General features: G+C 32.6%; 2 protein-coding genes and 1 long non-coding RNA gene across 4 annotated transcripts in view; 1 reads left to right on the top strand and 2 right to left on the bottom strand.

Moving 5' to 3' along the window:
* Positions 1 to 22907, bottom strand: part of LOC115881804 (glycine receptor subunit alpha-2-like) — an 88334-nt gene that overhangs the window by 11457 nt on the left and 53970 nt on the right. The window lies entirely within an intron of this gene.
* On the bottom strand, positions 892 to 1398 carry LOC115881805. Its single transcript, XR_004050090.1, has 3 exons — positions 1263 to 1398; positions 1007 to 1203; positions 892 to 957 (listed from the first exon to the last, which is right to left on the bottom strand). It is a non-coding gene; the product is annotated as an uncharacterized LOC115881805 (long non-coding RNA).
* LOC115881803 (transmembrane protein 272-like) lies at positions 893 to 15086 on the top strand. 2 transcript variants are annotated; one of them, XM_030899472.1, is made up of 5 exons: positions 893 to 1023; positions 1102 to 1140; positions 9324 to 9446; positions 13094 to 13198; positions 14803 to 15086. In XM_030899472.1, exons 1-5 carry the CDS (start codon positions 918 to 920, stop codon positions 14994 to 14996), a joined length of 567 nt encoding a protein of 188 aa, XP_030755332.1. In that variant the 5' UTR covers positions 893 to 917; the 3' UTR covers positions 14997 to 15086. The 2 variants fall into 2 exon arrangements, with proteins under 2 accessions (XP_030755332.1, XP_030755333.1); XM_030899473.1 differs by having other exon boundaries at positions 938 to 1023; positions 1083 to 1140.

The following is a 22907-nucleotide window of genomic DNA, read 5'->3' as shown; positions in this document are numbered from 1 at the left end:
ATAAATACCGTATGATCGAATAAAAACGGCGTCAGCGATGGCTATGAAATGAAGATCGCTGTCATTTTATATGTAAATTTATATGGAAAACATCATCGATCGTCATTTCCCAGCCAACTGGACGCCGTTTTTATTCGATCATACGGTATTTTAAAGGTGTTAAGCTTCCACTTCATTATTTTTTTGCTGTAAAATAAACCGAGTGTTTAAGGTATTCATTTTTAGATCCACGAAAATCTCTTTTCTATTAAATCTGAGAAACCAGACTAGGAAACTGTCTTGGTTCCAAAATACGTCAGTCATTAGAATATATTTCTTCCGTTTTCTAAATGAATTTAAGGAAATTCCCCGTAGGTTAATATAAAAATCGGGTTAATATAAAAATATTAGGTACAATTGAAATTCAAGTTTTTATTTTTAGACTTCGATTCTAAAAATATAACAAAAATAATTTCCAATATTTTAATAGTTAAATAAAATCTGATGATATTGAATTACAATATTTATTCATAATTAATGATAATCAACATATGTATATTTATTTTATGCCAATTATGCCTTCTTGTTCCCGATACTTTATTGAAATAGAATTTCCGGATTTCAATAACTTATTTGCCATGCAAAAATTTTATGATTAATTATGGAGTATATTGGATTAAATTAGCAAATGTTATCGTCAACTGAATTCCCAGAGCATCTATATTTACAACTCTGCTTTCAAAACAATTAAAACTGACGTCAAATTGTATTTTGATTATTACAGATTGTTAACATAGAAACGAAATAACCTTAATAAATACTGTCAATAGATTTTAAGCGTCAAAATAAACACCAAGATGTCAGAAGGTGACAAATATATACAAGTAAACGATATTTACCTAAATTATGATAATTAAGATTAAGGTGTAGATTTAAAAATGAATGGTAGCAGCGGCAGCGGCAGTGGCAGCATCAAGTCTAAAAATATAATATCAATAGAGGAAGCAGATTTGGACGCAGCTTTTACTGAATTATCTTTGGATGGTAACACACTTTTAAAACCTTAGATTAAATGAGTTCATGGTATTAAACGATTAAATAAGATGTATTGTTCTTTTTTAGTCCCTCGAATTGATAATCCTATACCGGCGCAAACACAAGGTAATTTATAACAATTTTTATTTTCTTCAATCCAACTTTAGTTGTGTTTCTTCGTACCAATATCTGTAAATATATTCAATAACACATACAATGCATTAATTGCATATTAATTATATGCTTACCACTCCTTATCTTAAAGATATATACAAAAGTTTACTTGCAGTTAAAGTTTTTAAAGTTAATTTGGTTAACTTTTAATCAAAATTTTAAATATTCTACTTTATATTTTCTTTCTGAAATAAGATTATTAAGCGACAGTTTCCTGCTAAAATAGAAACTACTCTGAATATCAATTTAAAATAAATAATCCAAAAATTATATTACCGGATTACAGAAAATCACACCCATATACCTTTGCTGAGTTTTCTTTAGTATTTTTTGGGAAGCTAAAAAACTAAGTCGAGGATTACTTGGAAACTAATATCTTATAATGAGATATCTCATTTAAAAAATATATTAAATAATATAGAAATACTTTCTAGTAGAAAAATGTCTGTCAAAGAAATGTCATATAGCATAAAAGTCAACCAATATATAACTTGTCGATTTAAGACTGGTGGTTATTGGGTGGTTATCTAGTTCAAGAATAAAATTTTCAAAGATTTTTAGCTACCCTGTGAAAATAGTTCTTCTTGTGTATTTAAATTACATACAATACTTACTTCTTGATGTATTTAAATTGCATGGATAAAAAATACGGATATTTAGTTTTAAGAAGTGTAATTTATTATTACTTAAAACTTGAAAAGAATTTCTACCATCTAAGAAATTAAAATTTTAAAAATCGACTACCACTTCGTTTTTAAGGCTTTGAAAAAATTAGAATTGCGGTTTTGGAAAATGTTAGTCAACGGTGAATTATGAAAAAAATACTTTATTGCATTTATATCCCCTTTAATAACGTTTCGATTTGTAACACCAGGCAAGACCATCAGTAAGCCCGCGGTTACATTGGATGCATGTCCGTGCGTTTTTTTGACCGTACGTGGTCGGACGTGCACGCAGGCGGTTACATTGCATCGGAGTCTGCGCGTCCGTGCACGTACGTCAATTCCTGTTGGTAGGATGAAAAAAAACTGGTTTGTTATTTTAATACGTGCACGTCCGAGCGTTCGAATTTTTATATCTCTGGGCACAATACATTCCCGAAAAATTTGAATATTTTTGGATACCAGGTTTATTTTTATTTAGGATACGAGTATATTAATGTTGATGGAAACATTCTAAAATATTCAAAAAATTTGATCGGTTGCTGTTTTAATTCATCAAATATTTTACATATTCATTTTCTTCATCCTTTTCTTGCATATAAGTTATTTACCCAACATTTTCGTTTGTTCATAAGTAGTTATTTTAACATTAAATCTTCAGACAGAATCAAAGTGGCGTCCGTTTTGACAAACTCAAAACACAAGACACCCTGAACGCGCATCTAATGTAACCACTAAAATAAAATAGTCGTGCGAGTAAATTCCGTCAGAGCTTGCACGTTAAAAAAAACGCACGGACCCGCATCCAATGTAACCGCGGGCTAAAGGCTACTCCTTAAATATTACCCAATGTCACTAAATCATGTTAAATTATATGTTCCTCTCATGTTTTTGATGTCAATGCTGTGCTGAATAAGATGTTTGAATTGCCACAGATTATACAGATTATAAACTTTGTTTTTTCTTTATTGTTTTTCGTGGTTCCGGTTTTCGGAATCGGGCACTAGTTAGGTTACTAGTTTGCGCACATAGCACGCCCACTATGTCCTCTAAAATTGTGCACAGCGCCTGACCGGCACAGTTATTAGAGAGATAACGGAAAACCGAATGGCGTCATGCAGTATTTACGCGTACCTTATCATGGTTACGATATGCGCGAGTCAGTTTTTAACGCAACACCCGTTAATAAAGTTACCGCCTGACGTAATTTGGGGATCAATTACACCAAGCGCTATTTCTAAATAACGTTTAAAAATTGCTTAAATGGGCATGTGCAGGTATTTGACAACCGGGGCCGGCCGGCGAGATCTTTTATTTTAGGTTATGTTTGAATTGTTTTGAATTATTACTTAAGTTTTATTAGGTAATTTGATATTTAAGTAGTTGGAATTAGTTTTAATTGAATAAATATGAAATTTCAATAAATATGAGGATTCCACCTCTTCCAATATTAAAGAACCTATAAAGAGGCTTAGGTTTACAGCAGATGACGACTTAGCCCTTCTAAGAGAATTTGTTGCCCTAAACCCACTGGCAGACGTTGAATAATAAAGCACTGGAAATAAGCACTTTAGCCCATTAGTTTTAAAATACCTAGTAAACAAAACAATTTCAAAGTTTTAAATTCAAAGTTAGGTTAAGTTTAAATAGCGGACGCGACGCGAGCAGAATTCTTTCCGAGCCGATAACTATAAATGAAGAGAGTTAATACCACCTCACGTAAAGGAAATAACACCTGGCCTTATTAACGTCCATGCACGCTATTCGGTTTTGCGATATCTCTCTATTACGCTGTTTATTGTTATTTTACGCGAGTTTATTTTTGCGCACAGGAAATTTTACTCGTTTGCACATCGTCATAAAAAACAATTTTCGTACCACGAATTAAGGATAAGATTTTTATCTGTATACATATAGTATACCTAATCTGTGGTATTGCTCTCAATATAGATAGCCACGACGCTGTAATTTTTGACACTCTGCAATTTCGTAATTTTCAACAGAAAAATCGAAAAACATTACTCTATCTTTCAAAAATCGCTTTAGATCCAAACTCATTCATATGATGAGAAGTTAGGACAAGTCATCTTGATCAGATATTTTTTTAGCTATAGCTCAAAAAGTAAGAAAGATCCAAAATAAAGCCAATAGATCGATTTTGTAGAGAATTAAATTTCCTACAATAAAAAACTTTCTCCTGTCTCTGATAGAAAGTTTTAAAAAATGTTTTTTGATGACGGACGAATGGGCTGATATTTTGCTAAAACCATGTTTTTTCTATTCTTGAGGTCTCAAAACGTTGAGAAAAGTGTTTTTATCCATAGTCAAATTTTTACCTGAACCAATAATTTTCTTTCCATAAATTATGAAAAGTAAAAACATGTAGAGATGACAACAATCATCTGTAAAATTGAATTTGTAATTATTATAGACTGTCATCTGACAAATTTTTAGGACTGCGAAAATAAGGACAATGGTTTCAATAATTTTTATCCAATTTCTCACCTGCCATACATATTACCCATTCTTACAGGTTAACAAGACTATTTTTTTTATTAACAGCACAATATCTCTCACTAACAGAACTATTTCTACCGCTGGAAAAAAATTGCAGTATATTTGTATATACCGCATACTTTACCGGGTGCGTCTCAAAAGTGACTCACCCTTTACGTATTCAATTGTTTTTGGTCACTTCCTGTTTCACCGGAAATGACTACAACTTTTGATTTTTAAATGTCACCCATGGTATATTTCTACTTTATTCGATGGAAAATGACACTCTGAATAGAATAATATATCATATTATGTCAACTTTTGACATTTTCGCATATGGTTTATTTGAAATTATAACATGCGGTTCATAACGAAAATTTGACTCGAAAAAACAAGTGTGTGGTATCAAATTATTCGTAACAGAATGTTTTTTTCAAATTTGCTAATGTTCCACCCTCGTTCCGTTTCAAAAAATTGAGATATGATTAAAAATACGATTTGGGCATCTTTTAACCGGCCAGGATAAGACACTTAAAACGTTATGGTACATATACATTAGAACTGCCTATTCGCCTCTATTTCCCATTTAAATAATACGCGGAAACATTTTTTTCTTTTGGAATTTTATTGCGTTCCAACAAATCAGCGTTTGGTAAAAATCAATACATATTCTTGTAGAAAATGGAACGGTCTTCAAAAAAGATCTGATATAAATTTTCATTTAATTGACTCGTTTGGAAGTTATTGAAGGTTAAAGTTAAACTTCAAATCGTATATGATAACTTCCACGATTTTTTATATTTTATCACGAAATATTGACACATAAACATAAACTATCGTATTTTATCACGAAATAATGGCTCAAATAACTAAAATATCATATTTTATGTTTTTGAGCCATTTGGTGAGAAAATATCATCGGCTTTATGACGAAAAGGCGTATCTCGATTTTTGGCGATTTTGAGATATCAACGTCATGACATGCCCAATGGGTCATATTTTAACAATACTATAATCAAATACTACAATTCTTCGTTATGACGAAGAGACGTATGTTGAGATAGGGCTCTTTGTTATATCAATTATTGTTATACCAATTGTTATACTACAAGAAAGATGGAATTTGAGATAGGTCCTTTTGTTTTAAGTTATGAAAATATATGCGAGAGAAAATTACACCATTCTACCTAATTATTTTCTGACGGTTGCTTGGGACAAAATAAAACTTCTATCATGGCTCTATGAGAAGCTCTCTTTTACAGTGTGATTTTAGAGTCTATTTTTTTGCCAAAAACCATTGTTAGAATGAGCTAGACTCTGCACATAGCTGTATCGGGTATGCAAAAGATTGTCCGAGAATAAATGGCCGAATAAAAGGAAAATTTTGATCGAAAGCAAAACAATGAAACGAAAATTGCCCTAATGGAAAATTTCCCGAAATCATAATTTCTCTAAGAACATTTCAGCGAACCAAAAACTTGCCCGAAAAATACAATAATTTTCATCTCATTATCATTGTCAGGCCATTGGCATTGTCATCCCTACCAATTTTTGGAAAATTTTATTTATTTTGCCTATCATCATCCAGCATAAACACGTAGAATGAAAGTCGAATTTGTTATCATTGAACAGGGAAAACAGAAACGGTTACTCCACAGTTATTTGTATTAAAAAACGAATGAAGAAACATGTTTTGTTTTTGTTTAGTTTAGTTTTTATTATATGGACCGTGAGTTTAAATGCCCTGTATTAATGCCCTCAATTAACTAAAAAATTACTAAAAATATATTAGTTAAAAAATTGCATTTTTGGACAATATATTATTAACAACAATATTATTAAAACAAGCTAGATAAGAGTATTTTAATTGATTATTGTCTTTGCTTCTGGCATGAAAATTGTCTTTGTTTTCAGTTGATCTAATCCAACGCGAATAAAAGTATTTAAAAATATTTGTTTCTGATTTTTTGGCGATTTTCAGATTTTTTCTTGTATGTATGTATTGCATTTTCTTGTAAGTATTCCATAATGTGAATATTGTATCATTTTTTTTTTCTTATTAAGAACACTTTACTGTCATTTTTAAATTTATTTTACACGGGCGTATGTATACTATTCGTTCGGAAATAAATTTATTATTATTATAACAAAAAGGCCTATCTCTATTAAACAACTAAAAATAAATTATTTACTAGAATTTACGCTCAATTTATCTCCAGAACGTTTCCTCAATGTCTCCGTTTAAGTGTTAATACAAAAAAACACTATTAAAAAATTAAAGACTTTACATTTATTGGCCAAATAAAGTAAGCGATTTTCTTTAAATTGCTCTCCTGAAAAGTAGCAAAAATCGAGATACGCCTTTTCGTCATAAAGCCGACGATATAGAAAATTATGGAAGGTATCATATTATACGATTTGAAGTTGAACTTTAAAATTCAATAACTTTTAAACGAGTCGATTTAATGAAAATTCATATCAGACATTTTTTGGAGACCCTTCAATTGCTGATTTGTTAGAACGCAATTAAATTCCAAAGGAAAAACATTGTTTCCCCGTGTTATTTAAATGGAAAATAGAAAATCGCGATGAGGCACCTCTTAATATTAATATTAAAAGCTCAAACTTTACCAGATTTCTTTTTATTATCCTTAACGATATTTTCACCGGCAACTAAAAATAAAAAAATATATTTTTTTTGGTGCACCCTACGGTGTATGTGTTACGCACAATACTCGAATTCGGGTAATGTCCGAAAAAAATGCACAGAACTAGGTTTGAGCAAAAAATATTTCCCAAACCCGAAATTATACATTTAAACGGGTACTGCGCATTATACAAACTGGCAAAAACTAGTATTGTGCATTTTAAATTGTGCAAAACTGGTTTGGTGCATTTCAAAATGACCAATACTAGTTTTCCTCGTTTTCTTTAAATAAGACGGCAAAAAGTAGGGTTAGAAGTTTGTTTAGGTTTTAAAGGATTCTTATTTTGATTTTGTTGTGGGTGGAAATACGCAATACTTGGTAATATAAAATATAAACATGCAAGAAAAAATGGAAGCCGAGTTCGAAATTCAAGTACGTCGATTGATGATGGCTAAAACACAGAAATATAACCTTATGTCGAAAAACCAATACCTAACGATATTGACTGGAGTTAAGGAGGCAAATTTTCTTAAAACTGATTTAAAACCTTTGTGTGCGAAACAATATACAGTACGTTTGTCCGTTCTGTAGCTACGGGGTATCCGTGAGAGGGGAAACGATATTCTCTCGATGTTTTTCGTAAAAAATTAGACGACGCGTCCCATCAATAAAAATTCGACAAATTTGCAAGTAGCCAATAAAATGAGTGGGCGGAGCGATTTGCGGTTACGTACCCGTCAAGTCAACGTATAAAATATATTGCTGTTTATTTAAATGTTTTTTGTCCGCATTCCTTTCATTGACACAGATCCAGCAGACGTACTGTAGAAGAATAAAGCGTTTTGATATAATAGCTGTGGTTGACGTGGAAAAATTGATCAAGAAGCGCCAAGGAGATTCCGATGTCATACTGTATTTTGTGGCGACTGAGGAAATGTTTTCTATAATTCACCAGGCACATAAACGTCATAATTTTTTTTGTTTATCTTTTATCTATTAGATATCTAACCATTCTTAGGATTCCGTTATTTTAAATTTTTATATTTTATAAGTTGAATGATAAGTACTAAGTACATTAGACTAATACATTTACAGGAGCGTATGGTCCTGTGGTACAATGTACTTCTTCGAATACCAGACGTACAGTACGTCTATCCGTTCTGTAGCTACGGGGTATCCTGAGAGGGAAAACGATATTCTCTCGATGTTTTTCGTAAAAAAATAGACGACGCGTCCCATCAATAAAAATTCAACAAATTTGCAAGTAGCCAATAAAATGAGTGGGCGGAGCGATTTGCGGTGACGCACTCGTCAAATCGACGTATAAAATATATTGCTGTTTATTTAAATGTTTTTTTGTTCGCATTCCTTTCATAGACACAGATCCAGCAGATGTACTGTAGATCGAGGAAGATTAGCACCACGAAATGTAATGGCAGTTGTACAATCGGCTGATGATGAGTTTTACAAATTAGCAACAAAGACTGGAGTTTTACATAAACTTTATTGTAGAAATGAGTTTCAATTAGCTGATAATAATTTTTTTATTGACAACAACAATGTTGGCGATAAAACGGAAATATCACTTAGAAACTGCATCTTCCGATATATCCGGATCTACTCAAGGTTTTATTTCATGCATGTGTATAAAAAAATGTATTAATAGAGCGTGTTCTTGTAGAAAAAATAATGTTATTTGCAACTCTAAGTGCCACCATTCAAGTTCCTGTTCAAATAAATAATATAATACTACTGTATAAATATTCATATAGGTACCTATATTATTATGTATTTATCCATTTATAAAGTATTTATGAATAAAGTTTTATTTTTTTAAGTATTTCATTGTCAGTTTAATCATATTTGAATCAAACACATTCATAAACAATCCATCCTTTGTGTTAGATCAAATCATTGATCAAATAGGACAAGCAAAACTAGTATTGGACATTTTGAAATGCACCAAACTAGTTTTGCGCAATTCAAAATGCACAATACTAGTTTTGACTATTTTGTAATGCGCAATAGCCGTTTAAATGTACAATTTCGGGTTTGGGAAGTATTTTTTGAACAAAACTAGTTCTCTGCATTTTTTCGGGCATTACCCAAATTCGAGTATTGTGCGTAACATATGCATAACAATCATCTTTAGTCAATTCAGAATTTGCATCAACATGTGAAAGCCCTTCGTCAATGACCTGAGGTGAAGATGTTGATGATTCACTAGAATTTAAGGAGTATCTTTAGCAAACTTTAGCTTAACAAGTTACAGCAAAGATTATTTAAAAAAAAGTTAATATAATTAATTACTATTTTATGGATATTTTAGGTTTAAGAAGACTATGTCAAGTAGTTCATTTTGTACTGCCAGTAACCAAACTATTAACAGGTCTTGCGTATATTAATTCTTGTCCCACTAACAGTTGGTTACCGATTTACTTGATTGTTGGAGGTAAAATGAAATACAAATACAACTGTGTCAGTTTTAAAACTTCCCACCCTTAATATCTTTCTTGCAGTTAAAAATATGAAAAATCGGAAAGACACGTCAATTTTATTTGTAAGGGGGACACTTTAAATGAATATTGTTAACCTTTTTTTTTCAACCTCCTAGGAGGGGTAGATGTCACCTTTACAGTCTTAAATAGGAATGGGGTTCAAGAGGCACATCGCTTTAAAGAGCGTTCAATTCTCTTTTCAATGGTATCCTTTCGTAGTTGCTTTCTGTCCAGAGGTTTCCGAATAATCGCGTTTCAAAGCTGCTGAAACAATTAAACATGCCTGCATCGAGATTTTGGTTTTCCCGCTAGTGCTTACACAAAAAATATTGCAATGGGTCTCCTTGTAGTACAAATTATTAGAAGATTAGGTGGTAACGTGGACGTAGCCATTACATTTTTCTAGGTGGGTCGAAATACTAATATACAGAAAACATCATAAACATTAACGTTTCTTTTCTCAAATTTGAATGAGTGGCAACTTACAGGGGGGGACATAGCCCTCCCCTGCCTCCCCTTCAATACGCCCTATTTTTTCGATAAGGACATACACAATTATAGGTACCTATTCTTAGAAATGCATGAAGGAAACTTGACAGGTGATCTGTATCTTAATATGCTTCAAGACACTATTGATCCTCTTATCACCCAAGAGCTAGAAACCTTAAATTGATGCAGAGGGTAATCCAGTTTTACAGGATGATTTATTAACATTCCAGCACGACGGAGCTCCGACAGTGGTTAAACGAAAGATTTCCGGGTACATGGATTGGCAGAAGGGGACTAATTGAATGGCCTCCAAGATCACCGGATTTAACACCCTTAGACTTCTTTCTTTGGGTACATCTTAAATCCATTGTTTATAAAACACAACCTACTGATATTGATGGTCTTAAAAGGCGAATTACAGCAGAATGCCGGTCAATTCCCGGTGAAGTTTTCTGAAATGTTAGGGAGGAGTTTGAAAACAGACTTTATTATTGTTTACAGGAAAATGGACAACATTTTGAATAACTTATAAGATAGGGCGTAAGTGGTGTAACCTAATCTTCTAATCATTTATACTACAAGGAGATCCATTACAATAATTTTTGTGTAAACACTAACCTGAAAACCAAAATCTGCAGGCATGTTTAATTATTTATTGTTTCTGCAACTTTGAAACGTGATTATTCGGAAACCTCTGTTCAAAAAGCAACAAAGTAGGATACCACTGAAAAGTTAAACGCCCTTTAAAACGCTTGACTCCCATTCTCATTTAAGATTGTAAGTGTGACATCTACCCCACCTAGGGGGTTGAAAAAAAAAAAGGTTATAAATACTCATTTAAATATCCAAAAAAATCCTTATGGGTTTTTCGCCACTGCACTGCAAGAAAAATCTACAAAATAAAATAGTTATTTTTTGTAAACACTTCTGGCGTTAAACCTAAACGGACGCTGCTTGTCAGAAGTTGTGTTTACAGTAATAAAAATTTGCCTAACAAAGAAAAAAATGCTTAACGTTTCGGAAAGTTTTCTCTTTCCGTCGTCGGAAGCAAAAAAATATAAATAATCAAGAAAAAAACTATTTAAAATATTTAAATTGAACTATTCGAGAACACTTTACTTTTTAAAACAGATACGTCTACAGTACGTCTGTCCGTTCTGTAGCTAAGGGGTATCCGTGAGAGGGGAAACGATATTCTCTCGATGTTTTTCGTAAAAAAATAGACGACGCGTCCCATCAATAAAAATTCAACAAATTTGCAAGTAGCCAATAAAATGAGTGGGCGGAGCGATTTGCGGTGACGCACTCGTCAAATCGACGTATAAAATATATTGCTGTTTATTTAAATGTTTTTTGTCCGCATTCCTTTCATAGACACAGATCAAGCAGATGTACTGTACAAGAAATCGTTGACGTTTGTTAAAATGACATTATATTAAGTTAAACTTCAAAATTAACAATTACTACCTGAATTACTTAATAAGGTAAAACCAAAAAGCCCAAACTTTCTGTATGATTATTTTTAAATTTCACGTATGTTATGTTTATTTATGTAATGTTCTTTAAAATCAAAGAAGCGATTGTCATACATTACTAACATCTACAGATGCATGAGCAATACATTTATTTTTATTAGATTGAATTAAAAAAGCCTCTTTTATTTTTCTTTTAGAGGTTATCGCTTCTTTCATTATAATTTTGGCGTTATTAAAATTTATTCTGTGCCCTGTGTCCCATGAATGCTGACAAATCTTAGATTTGTGAAAATCTCTCTTTCTTAAATAATCTTTAAGTTCTTTAATTTTAACATTTAAGGGTCTAGATGTTTCACCAATGTAAAATTTATCGCATTCACAGGGTATTTGGTATATTACATTTTTTGTTTGTTGTTCTGTATTCATTGGTTTAGTATGTGATAAAATTGATCTAAGTGTATTTTGTGTTTTGAAAGATGTTTGTATGTTATATTGTTTTCCTATCCTTCTTATTTTTTCCGAAACGCCTCGTATCTATGGAATTGTAAGTTGTATATATTGTGTATTGTTATCTTTGTGTCTATGATTTGGGGTTTGTATTTCGTTTAATGTTTTGTCTATAAAATATGGTGGATAGTCGTTTTTACCGAAAAAAAAAATAAAAAAAAATAAATAAATAAAAAAAATTAAAAAAAAATTAAAAAAAGAGAAAAAAAAGATAAAAAAATAAATAAAAAAAATAAAATAATAATAGATAAATTTTACATTGGTGAAACATCTAGACCCTTAAATGTTAGAATTAAAGAACATAAAGATTATTTAAGAAAGAGAGATTTTCACAAATCTAAGATTTGTCAGCATTCATGGGACACAGAGCACAGAAATAACGCCAAAATTATAATGAAAGAAGCGATAGCCTCTAAAAGAAAAATAAAAGAATCTTTTTTTAATTCAATCTAATAAAAATAAATCTATTGCTCATGCATCTGTAGATGTTAGTAATATATGGCAATCGCTTCTTTGATTTTAAAGAACATTACATAAATAAACATAACATACGTGAAATTTAAAAATAATCATACAGAAAGTTTGGGCTTTTTGGTTTTACCTTATTAAGTTATTATCAGGTAGTAATTGTTAATTTTGAAGTTTAACTTAATATAATGTCATTTTAACAGAACGTCAACGATTTCTTGTAGACGTATCTGTTTTAAAAAGTAAAGTGTTCTCGAATAGTTCAACTTAAATATTTTAAATAGTTTTTTTCTTGATTCTTTATATTTTTTTGCTTCCGACGACGGAAAGAGAAAACTTTCCGAAACGTTAAGCATTTTTTTCTTTGTTAGGCAAATGTTTATTACTGTAAACACAACTTCTGACAAGCAGCGTCCGTTTAGGTTTAACGCAGAAGTGTTTACAAAAAATAACTATTTTATTTTGTAGATTTTTCTTGCAGTGCAGTGGCGAAAAACCCATAAGGATTTTTTTGGATAGATGAATCCGCCACATAGGTATAGACATTTTTTACTCATTTAAAGTATCCCTCTAAGAAATAAAATTGACGTGAAAGTTTCAAAGTTTTAAAATTGACACAGTGTATAACAAATATCTCAATAAATTTACTGTTATTATTTCAGGAGTGTTACAATTATGTTTTCTAGCGGTTTTGACTTTCAAAGCTTTAAGACAGCCAATAATGCTACTTCTGGTAGGATTTGGACTCGTTGTGTGGGGCATCATCTGTAAGTATACACGGAAAGAATAAATTGGAATAAACCCCACAATTGTGAAAACACTACTACTGCATTTTACTTCTCAAATACTACGAGGCATCACGTTGTAGCTTTTATTTCTATCAATTTGTAGATCTCTAAAATATTAAATATGCTTGATTTTATACGAAAATAGTGAAAATTGTGGTGGTACTTTGCAGGTGGTAAATTGAGGTGGTAGTTGCTTCTTGAGCTTCCACAAAAATTGTAGCATGAATAGCACAGTCTTAAATTTTTCGGTAATTCTTAAAAAAACCTTTGCAAATTCTTTACGAGCTCCGATTTCACTTTTGTCAAGCTTTTGTTTGTATCAATACAGTTACCAATAACAAATACTATCTTTATTTTGATTTTTAAAAATAATTCATGCTGCTAACTTTTCCTATCATTTTTTTTAATCTGTAGTATATAGTTTTACTTACTATACTTAATAATCTTTCGATTTATTATAATTTTATTATAATTTAAGTACTTTTAGTGATTCGAATGAAATTTTGAGGGTGAAAGTTACTATAAGTGCTACATATTTTAAGGCTAAAAAAGTGTCCATAAATTCATCAGGGACGTGCATATGAGTTATCACTGGAATTTTTTTCAAAAAAAAACATGTGCGCCACTGACTTTTTTTCTTTTGATATCAAAATGGTGTAGGACGTTTAATGCCAATTAAAAGTTATCTCTTGATATTATGCCGAATTCGGCCTCTTTGATGAGATAAACGCAATTTTATTAATTTGCCTGGTTCCAAGTCTAATAGCAACCTTTAAAAAAATTTCATATCATTAACTTGCGAAAGTTTTAAAAAAATACTCATTGATTCCTCATCAAAAAATATGATAGTCCAACCTACAGCAATTTTAAATAAAAAAATAATAGTATTTAAGATAATTACAAAAAACCTAATACTAAAAAGTTTTACCATCCTGTAACTCTAGAACTATGCATTTCCATACCCATGTTTATAAGAACTTTTTTCCATATTTTTTGATGAGGAATCAATGAGTACTTTTTAAAAATTTCGCAAGTTAATGATATATTAATTTTTTTTAAATGCTGATGCTATGAGACTTGGATCAAGGCAAATTAATAAAATTGCGTTCATCTCATCAAGGAGGCCAAAATCGACAAAATATCAAGAGACAACTTTTAATCGGCATTAAATTGCTTACACTATTTCGCTAACAAGAGAAATAAAATCAGTGACGTATATGCTTTTTTAGAAAAAATATTCCAGTGATAACACATATGCACGTCACTGGTGTCGACATTTTTTTAGCTTTAAAATATGTCGTATTTATAGTAACTTTTACCTTCAAAATTTAAATCGAAACACTAAAAGAACTTGGAAGAAAATTATAATAAATCGAAAAAATATTAAGATTTTAATACCCTGCAGCTACGAAACAAAGCAAAATCGGACCTATGTGATATGAAAAATAAATCTTATTTTTACGTGAGGAATTTCCCCACGAGAGATGGCACGTGTTTTTTGATTCCTGTATAATTGAAACCCTGTATATATTTTAGAAATTAATGTTGTAATGAAACAATTCCTATGGTTTACTTATTTTTAGCTTCTGTCAACATATTCGTCGAATGGAAACCCGATTTCTTCATAGGTGGATGGAGGTACTGCCACAAGGGTTTCTTCTATTTCTGTTTTTATTCGGCAGCGTCGGAGTACTTAATATTCTCGTTAGTGGTGATTTATTTATGTACACAGTTCGCCTACCAGAGGCCCGGTCGTCTTATGCTCCAACAGACGTAGTGTAAAACTGTGATTGATATAGGTATAATGTATATTAATTAAGTAAGTCCAAATGTTCTATTATTACTTAAATAAACTTAAATAATAAAACAACACACGTTTGTCAAATGTAATGTTGTTTGACAAAATGTCATGCGAGAACTGCTATGGCAGCTAATTACCCTAGATCATAAATATATGCTTACGTGGACAAATCAACGCCATAAGTTTAGCATTAAAAAATATATCTCCAACATCACGACATGCCATTTTCAAACCTTCTTTATTGCACTTATGAAACGTTCAATTGGTTTGTCTTTCTCGAGGACCTTACTTTGCGCCATGAGCATTTAAAAGTTGCAAAATCATTTACTATGAAAGAGTTGAACAATGGTATAAATACCATGAAGAATGGAAAAGCCGCTGGGATTGACGATATATGCGTGGAACAGATCAAAAATTTCGGTCCTGGAACCAAAAAATGGATACTTAAACTTTTCAATGCATGTCGCGAAACCTTTCAAATTCCAAAACTGTGGCGGAAGTCAAAAGTAGTAGCTCTCCTTAAATCCGGAAAAGATCCAGAGTCTCCGAAAAGCTACCGACCCATATTCCTCCTTTGCCATCTGTTTAAGCTCTACGAAAGACTAATCCTCTACAGAATAGAGAAGACCGTCGATTCAAAGCTGATTCCACAACAGGCAGGATTCAGACCTGGAAAGTCCTGCACCAGTCAAATCCTCGCATTGACAGAACATATCGAGGCGGGTTTTGAGAATAAACACATCACAGGGCTGGCCCTAGTCGACCTAAGTTCCGCCTATGATACGGTAAACCACAAGATATTACTGCATAAAGCCAATGAGACCTTGAAAGATTACCACCTAGTCAAGATACTCGAATCCTTGCTCTAAAACAGGCAGTTTTTCGTGACGCTCGAGGGCAAAAAGAGTCGATGGCGAAACCAGAAGAATGGGTTGGCACAAGGAAGCGTGCTGGCACCAATTCTTTTCAACATATATATAAATGACCAACCTATTCCAGATAACACTAGAACCTTTGCATATGCAGATGACCTAGCAATAACAGTTGAAGGCAAAGGGTTCGAAGATATCGAGGAGAAACTAGAAAGCGCCCTAAAAACAATGTCAACCTATTACAAAAAGAATTCTGTAAAACCCAACCCCACCAAAACTAAAGTGAGTGCATTCCACCTTAATTCGAGACAGGCGACCCGCAGACTTAATGTTACATGGGACTACTAGAACACACAGATAAGCCTACCTATCTTGGCGTCGTGCTGGACAGAACATTGACTTACAAATATCACTGCGAAAAAACACGCAAAAAAGTAGAAGCACGAAATTCCCTTATAAGGAAGCTGACCAATAGTAAATGGGGAGCCAAACCTACCGTGGTCAGAACTTCTGCTCAAGCTCTGTGTTTTTCAACTGCAGAATGTGACTGCCCAGTGTGGTGTAGATCTGTCCATGCAAAAAAGGTGAACATCAGTCTGAATGAAACATGCAGAATAGTGACAGGTTGTATGAAACCCACCCCCTTAGAAAACCTTTACAAGGCCGCAGGTTTTACAAGCCCCGATTTACGCAGAAAAGCTCATGAACATACTGAGAAGTTAAAACAAACCTTTGATGGTCGTCACTCAATTTTTGGCCAAGAGTGCGATACAGGTAGACTTAAATCCAGACGCCGTTTCCTAAGCCACCCCCTGGATGAACCTCCCTCCCACTACCCCCTTAGAGAGGACCCACCAAATGGTGTTTCTAGCGACTGGAAAACCTGGAGAATGCTCAAGCGAATCAGAACTGGGGTGGCCCCAGTAAAATCAAATTTGATCAAATGGGGTTTGCTGGACAGAAATGACGACAAATACGACTGCGGCGCCTTTCAGGACATGGACCATCTTCTTCAATGTCCTGCGTACCCCCACAGATGTACCCTCGATGACCTATGGCTTGCTAAACGGGAAGCATTGGACGTAGCCCATTACTGGGTTAATAAACTATAATATAATGCGGATACGAAAAAGTAAAGTAAAGTTAAAAGTTATGCACGTATTACCAAAATAATCACAATTTTATACGGTTTAGAAAGTATCCTAGATTATCAAATATACCATTAGAGATAGTTTGAAAAAAAATAGAAAATTTTACCACTCTGAATCTGAAAAGTTAAGATGTTTAGGACATATATTCATAAGAAGTTTTTTTCTTAGAATAGTTATAAGAATCACTTTCCTAAATATTAGCATGCCAGTAAGGAACATCCTGTATATGCAAAAGCGGAGGTAGGTGACAAAATATAAAAAGAAGGTCAAGAAGAAAATTTGTTCAGTATTTGATTTTACGTTTATAGACTAAAATTCATAAAAAATGTAAATTGAAATACCCATTTTTATGTTTATTAGATTTGCTGTCTTATGAAAAAAATCTATTTTTCTTTTCGAAAAAATCGAAAAACTGATATTTTTCGTATATGCCTGTATACTTAAGTCCCTTGATACATGGGCGTAAAATTAAATCCTAAAAATATTTTTTCTTTCAATGTTTTCTAGATTTTGCCACATAACATCACTTTTTGAATATCTGAAAATAATTTTTGCAATTTGTCGCCATAACAGTTGTCGTCTGGCATATGTTAAAATGATTTTTTTATTGGATATGTTGAAGTAATTACGCATAAACTGTTTTTTAATAACTGTAAGAGTAAATTAAATTATTTAAATCTGGCGCCCAAAACTAGGTTGGCAACTCTAGTGACTTATAAGGAGGCATTGTTAGGTAGGGATTATGGGTAATATGAAAAAAAATAAAAAAGTGGAGAATAAAGTACGAAAATTTATTGAAGTCGTTTTATTAAGAAAGGACGTTAAATTAGTCTCTCCCCCTTTATATAACTCAATAATATAAAGAATTCCCATTTGTTGCAAACTTACCATTTGTTGCGTATGTTTTGGTACACCTTGTATATACTTTAAGACTTTTTGTACATTTATTTTATCTTTATTCGGTTATTGTAAATTACAATATCAAATCTTAGGAAAAGACTAGAGGGGGGGGGGTATTAATAAACTACACTCACATGCAAAAAAAACGCAACGGAGAAATTTTTGCTCAATTTTAAAATGTTATATTTCTGTTATTTTTAGCCCTATTTTCATGATTTTTTAGCAAGCTGTGCATAATTATATCAACTTTAATTCGTAAACTAAGTTTTTTATAAACTTTAGTATTTGCCATATTATACAGGGTTAATCGAGGGGTTGTTGTTAGACCAAGCGAAGTTCATTTAATGAAGCTGGTAGCGCTTCGCGACCTCTAACTATGAGCCTGACGAGCATTTCCTAAACGTCGAACATGATGAACAGTTTATAGTTCCCAATAATCTCCAAAGCCGCCTTGTCATATTGAAAAACAACTTCAAAATGAAATGAAAATTGAAAAAATTGCAAATTGTTGATAGCGAGTTCATTTCGCCCTTAAAAATTAACCAAAGCATGTACTGACATGATCCAAAAAATAAAATGCTGACATGGTTCTATCCGTAAAATTATATTTTAGGAAAATTTACAAACGAAAATATTGCACAGGGTGTTTTAAAGTTAGGGTAAAAAAGCAACCCCTCAGTGATAAAAAAGATAGACTTGAACTAAAGTCGTCATCGTTCTTGAAAAAAAAAATTAGTGGCAAGAGAATTTATTTTAGTTATTTTAGTAAGAAAAACTCTCTTAACTCAAGAAAACTGGTTCTCTTGAAAAATTCGAAAATTTCTCTTGAATCTATTTTCATTCAACCAAGTGCAAGTTACTTTGTTTTAAGATAATAAGAAAAATAGGCTAGGAAGTACTTCATTCAAGAAACATGGCCATTTTTCCAATAGCTAAATACTCTTTTGATGAAAAATAATAACGACACGCAAAGACGATGACGAAGGACGGTATATACAATCAGTCGGCAGTTCGATCAGTCGTACATCGCATTTCATAGGTCGCACATCATAGTACGCACAGGTTTTGTTGCTTGGCATTTTCCACTAGGAATTTTGCATAATTTGCTTTTTAAACGCATATCGTATAACAAATTAGTGATCGTTATTCACATGTATTTGTGATTTTTTATGGACAAATTTTAGGATATATGGATTCTTTAAAGGAGTGTCTGAAAAAATGGAAATTAGAGCGTTTATTTGCTATATTTGAAGGTAAGAGACATTTACCTAATGCACCTGTTTAGATCATGCATTCGTGACTATAGGTAGAATAAGAATATAGGTATCGATTTTTTTATGCAAATAATTACAAAAATTTTAGAATTTCAAGTCGTCGTATTAAAAAATTCAAAATGTGACCAAAGCTTATAATTTTAATAATTTATTTGCTTTTCTTTGATTAATCGTGATGTAACATTTTTTTGTAATTTGTAGAGTGATGAACCACCCCAAAAAATGCAAAGGAGTGAAGAAGCAGAAATAACTACTATCGAGGAAAATAATATCACTTTATTTACTACAGACCAGGAAAATCTAAATTTATCAGAAAATAATATACCTCGTAATATGCCTGTATATGATGTATAGACTTCTCTTAGATCAAAATAAATTTTAGTTGAGTCAATAGTATTCGCTATTGGTTTAAGAAAAATGTCTCTTTAATCAAGAAATGTCCCTTTTCAATCGAGAATTTTTGCATGAATCCAAGAGACTATTGTTCTTGTAGCAAGAACTTCTTTGCATATTCATTTTGGGTCAAGAGTGAAATACTTTGGACAGATAGATTCTTCTATTCTCTAAAGTAATTTTTTAAAACTTATGAAAAGATAGTTAATGCTTTGGGCAAAGAAACGTCGTTCTTGGCCCTATTGAAAAGCGCCAATCTTTTGGGTCAAAGTCATATTCATTTCGACTGAGAGATCCTTTTTTTCAGTGCTCGATTCTTCTTCTTCTTCCTGTGCCTTGTGCTTAGCCGCACCGTTTTCGGCTCTTCGAAATATGGTGGCTGCGTCGCTGATGTTACACCAATCCCGTATGTTTCTTAGCCAGGAATGTTGTTTTATTCCTGGGCCTCGCCGTCCCTCTATTTTTCCTTGTAGAATCAGCCGTAATGTAATATTTGTCTCCTCTAAGGATATGGCCGAGGTATGAGACTTTCCTTTCTTTAACTATATTAAGCATTTCTTGTTCATAGCCTGCAGTTCTTAAAACTTCTTCGTTGGTTGCATGTGCGGTCCATGGTACACGTAAGAATGTAATATTTGTCTCCTCTAAGGATATGGCCGAGGTATGAGACTTTCCTTTCTTTAACTATATTAAGCATTTCTTGTTCATAGCCTGCAGTTCTTAAAACTTCTTCGTTGGTTGCATGTGCGGTCCATGGTACACGTAAGAATCTCCGGAGAGTCCACATTTCGAAAGCCTCGATGCGGTTCAGTCTTCTAGCCTTGAGTGACCAGGTTTCTGCGCCGTTTAGTAAGATGGGCCATATGTAGCATTTCACTACCCGTCTAAGTGTTAGCGGGAGACTGCGTGCTAATAGGAAGTTTTTAATTTTAAAAAATGTTGACTTTGCATAATTCGTTCTAAGTTTAACTTCCTCATCGCAGTCCCATCGTTCATTGATGGCACCCAGATATTTAAATCGTGGAACTCGCTCTATAATATTTCCATCCACGGTCAATACGGTGTTGATTGTAGGCTGGCGTCCTATTACCATAAGTTTGGTCTTGGCAGCGTTAATTTTAAGACCGAAACGATTTCCCATGTCCCCTATCTTATTTATTATTTGCTGGAGATCCTCTAAAGTTCGTGCTAGTATTGCCGTATCATCTGCATATCTTATATTGTTAATTGGAACTCCGTTAATCTTAATTCCTCCACTTTCTCCTTCTAGGGCCATTTGAAATATTTTTTCGACGTATACATTGAAGGTGTCTGTGGATAAATTTTTGTTAACTCTTATCTCTGCGGTTTGGTTCCAATATAGTTCCTGTATGATTCTAATGTTTTTGGCGTCTATTCCTATCTCGAGCAGTCTGTTTAGGAGAATATCGTGTTTAACGTTGTCGAAAGTCTTCTGATAATCTATGAAGCACACAAAGACATCTTGGCGTTGATCATAACATTTCTGGATTAGTAGCTTGATTGAAAACAAAGCCTCTATGGTACCCGGCCCCTTAATGAAGCCGAACTGTGTCTCTCCGCTTTTTTCTTCACATTTCGAGTATATACGAGCATGCATGACTCGAAGAAAAAGTTTCAGAGCATGACTCATTAGACTTATAAGTCTGTAGTCACTACAGTCTTTTAGAGATGCCTTTTTGGGAATTGTTATAAAAGTTTAGCCAGTCGTTTGGAATTTTACCCGTATCGTATATTCGATTGAATAGATATGTGAGATGCTTTTAGTCAAATATTTTAAGAACTTCTGCATGCACGTTGTCATGACTGGGGCTTTTTCGATTTTTCATAGCTTTCATAGCATGCTGAACTTCAGATTCAAGAATTTCCGGGCCCGACCAGTCTTCACAATTGAGAGGTTGTCTGTCTTCTCTTTGGTCTTCAAATAATAACTGTGCATAGCTTTTCCATGTGCTGCATAGATCTACCGGGTCTAAAATCAAGTTCCCATTGTGTTTTAGGGCAGGTATTGGTGCTTTTTTTTGTGCTCGATTAACCCTGTATAATATGCCATATACTAAAGTTTATAAAACACCGAGTTTAAGAATTAAAGTTGATGTAATCATAAAATATACAGTTTGCTAAAAAATCATGAAAATAGGGCCAACAATAACAAAAATATCACTTTAAATTTGACCAAAAATTTCTCCGTTGCGTTTTTTTGCATCTCAGTGTAGTGAAATGATCGATTATTAGTATACCAGTGCTACAAAAGCGAAATTCGCTCAACATTAAAATATTATAATTGTATCAATAAAATATATATTAGTTCTTTGGTGTGAAAAGTAGACATTAATAGTTACAGTCCAAAGGATTTCTTCTATTTTATTTTTTCCAACCTCGTACTTAATTTTTAGTATGAATGAAATCATTTAGTTTCTGTAGGAAAGATCTGAAGTGTTACACAAGGTGAGCCTTAAATAAGTGCAAATATTTTTAGGGGGTATATTTCGACCTCAGAAACACGACTATCAGGTTCTCTTCGCGAAAAAAAAATCAAAATTTGGATTTTTTTAGTTTTTAGTCAAAAAACATAATTTCTTGATAATGTGGCAACATAGAGATATACGAGCCCTAACAACTATATGTTGGGACAAGGTCATATTATGGATTTATTGCCCTGGTTTTCCAAAATGACTGAAAAATATATGTTTAATTTTTTAAATATAAACATAGCTATATATCCTAAACAACTTGACAATATTTTTATGAATTTGTAAATCAATCCATATTTACAGTAGCGGATTTTGTTCATAAAAGGACAAATTTGCTGACAACTAAATCTTGGGACGAATTTGGAAAGTATTTTTAAATAATTAATATCATCATAGGCGGCTTTGCTATAAACTTCACAAATGTCGCAAACTGTTTACTTCAGCATTGACAGCTTGTAAGTGACTCGATACTTTGAGTAGTGATATTTACTGTAAGAAATTTTAATTTTCTTAATTTTCAATTTTGTTAATTTAATCCAAAGTAATGGTCCGTGGAAAACCTACAAATCAAAAACTACGCGAAATTATCATTCGTCAATACAGTACGGGAAAAACAATTCGAAAAATTTCTGATGATTTCTGAAGTATTCCAAAAACCACGGTCTTTAATATAATAAAAAAATACGGCGAATCTGCCAACGTAGACGTTAGAGGTAAAAGTTCGGGAAGGCCAAAAGTTGTATCTCAGAGAGATTTACGAAATTTAGTAAAAATTTGCAAGTCTGCGGGAAGAAGTACTCTTGGC

The sequence above is a fragment of the Sitophilus oryzae genome, unplaced genomic scaffold (genome assembly GCF_002938485.1).
Source record: "Sitophilus oryzae breed Bouriz unplaced genomic scaffold, Soryzae_2.0 scaffold_1740_pilon_pilon, whole genome shotgun sequence".
In the NCBI taxonomy this organism is placed as follows: domain Eukaryota; kingdom Metazoa; phylum Arthropoda; class Insecta; order Coleoptera; family Curculionidae; genus Sitophilus; species Sitophilus oryzae.
The sequence above is the reverse complement of the archived record's forward strand: the minus strand, read 5'-3'. Positions and strand labels throughout refer to the sequence as shown.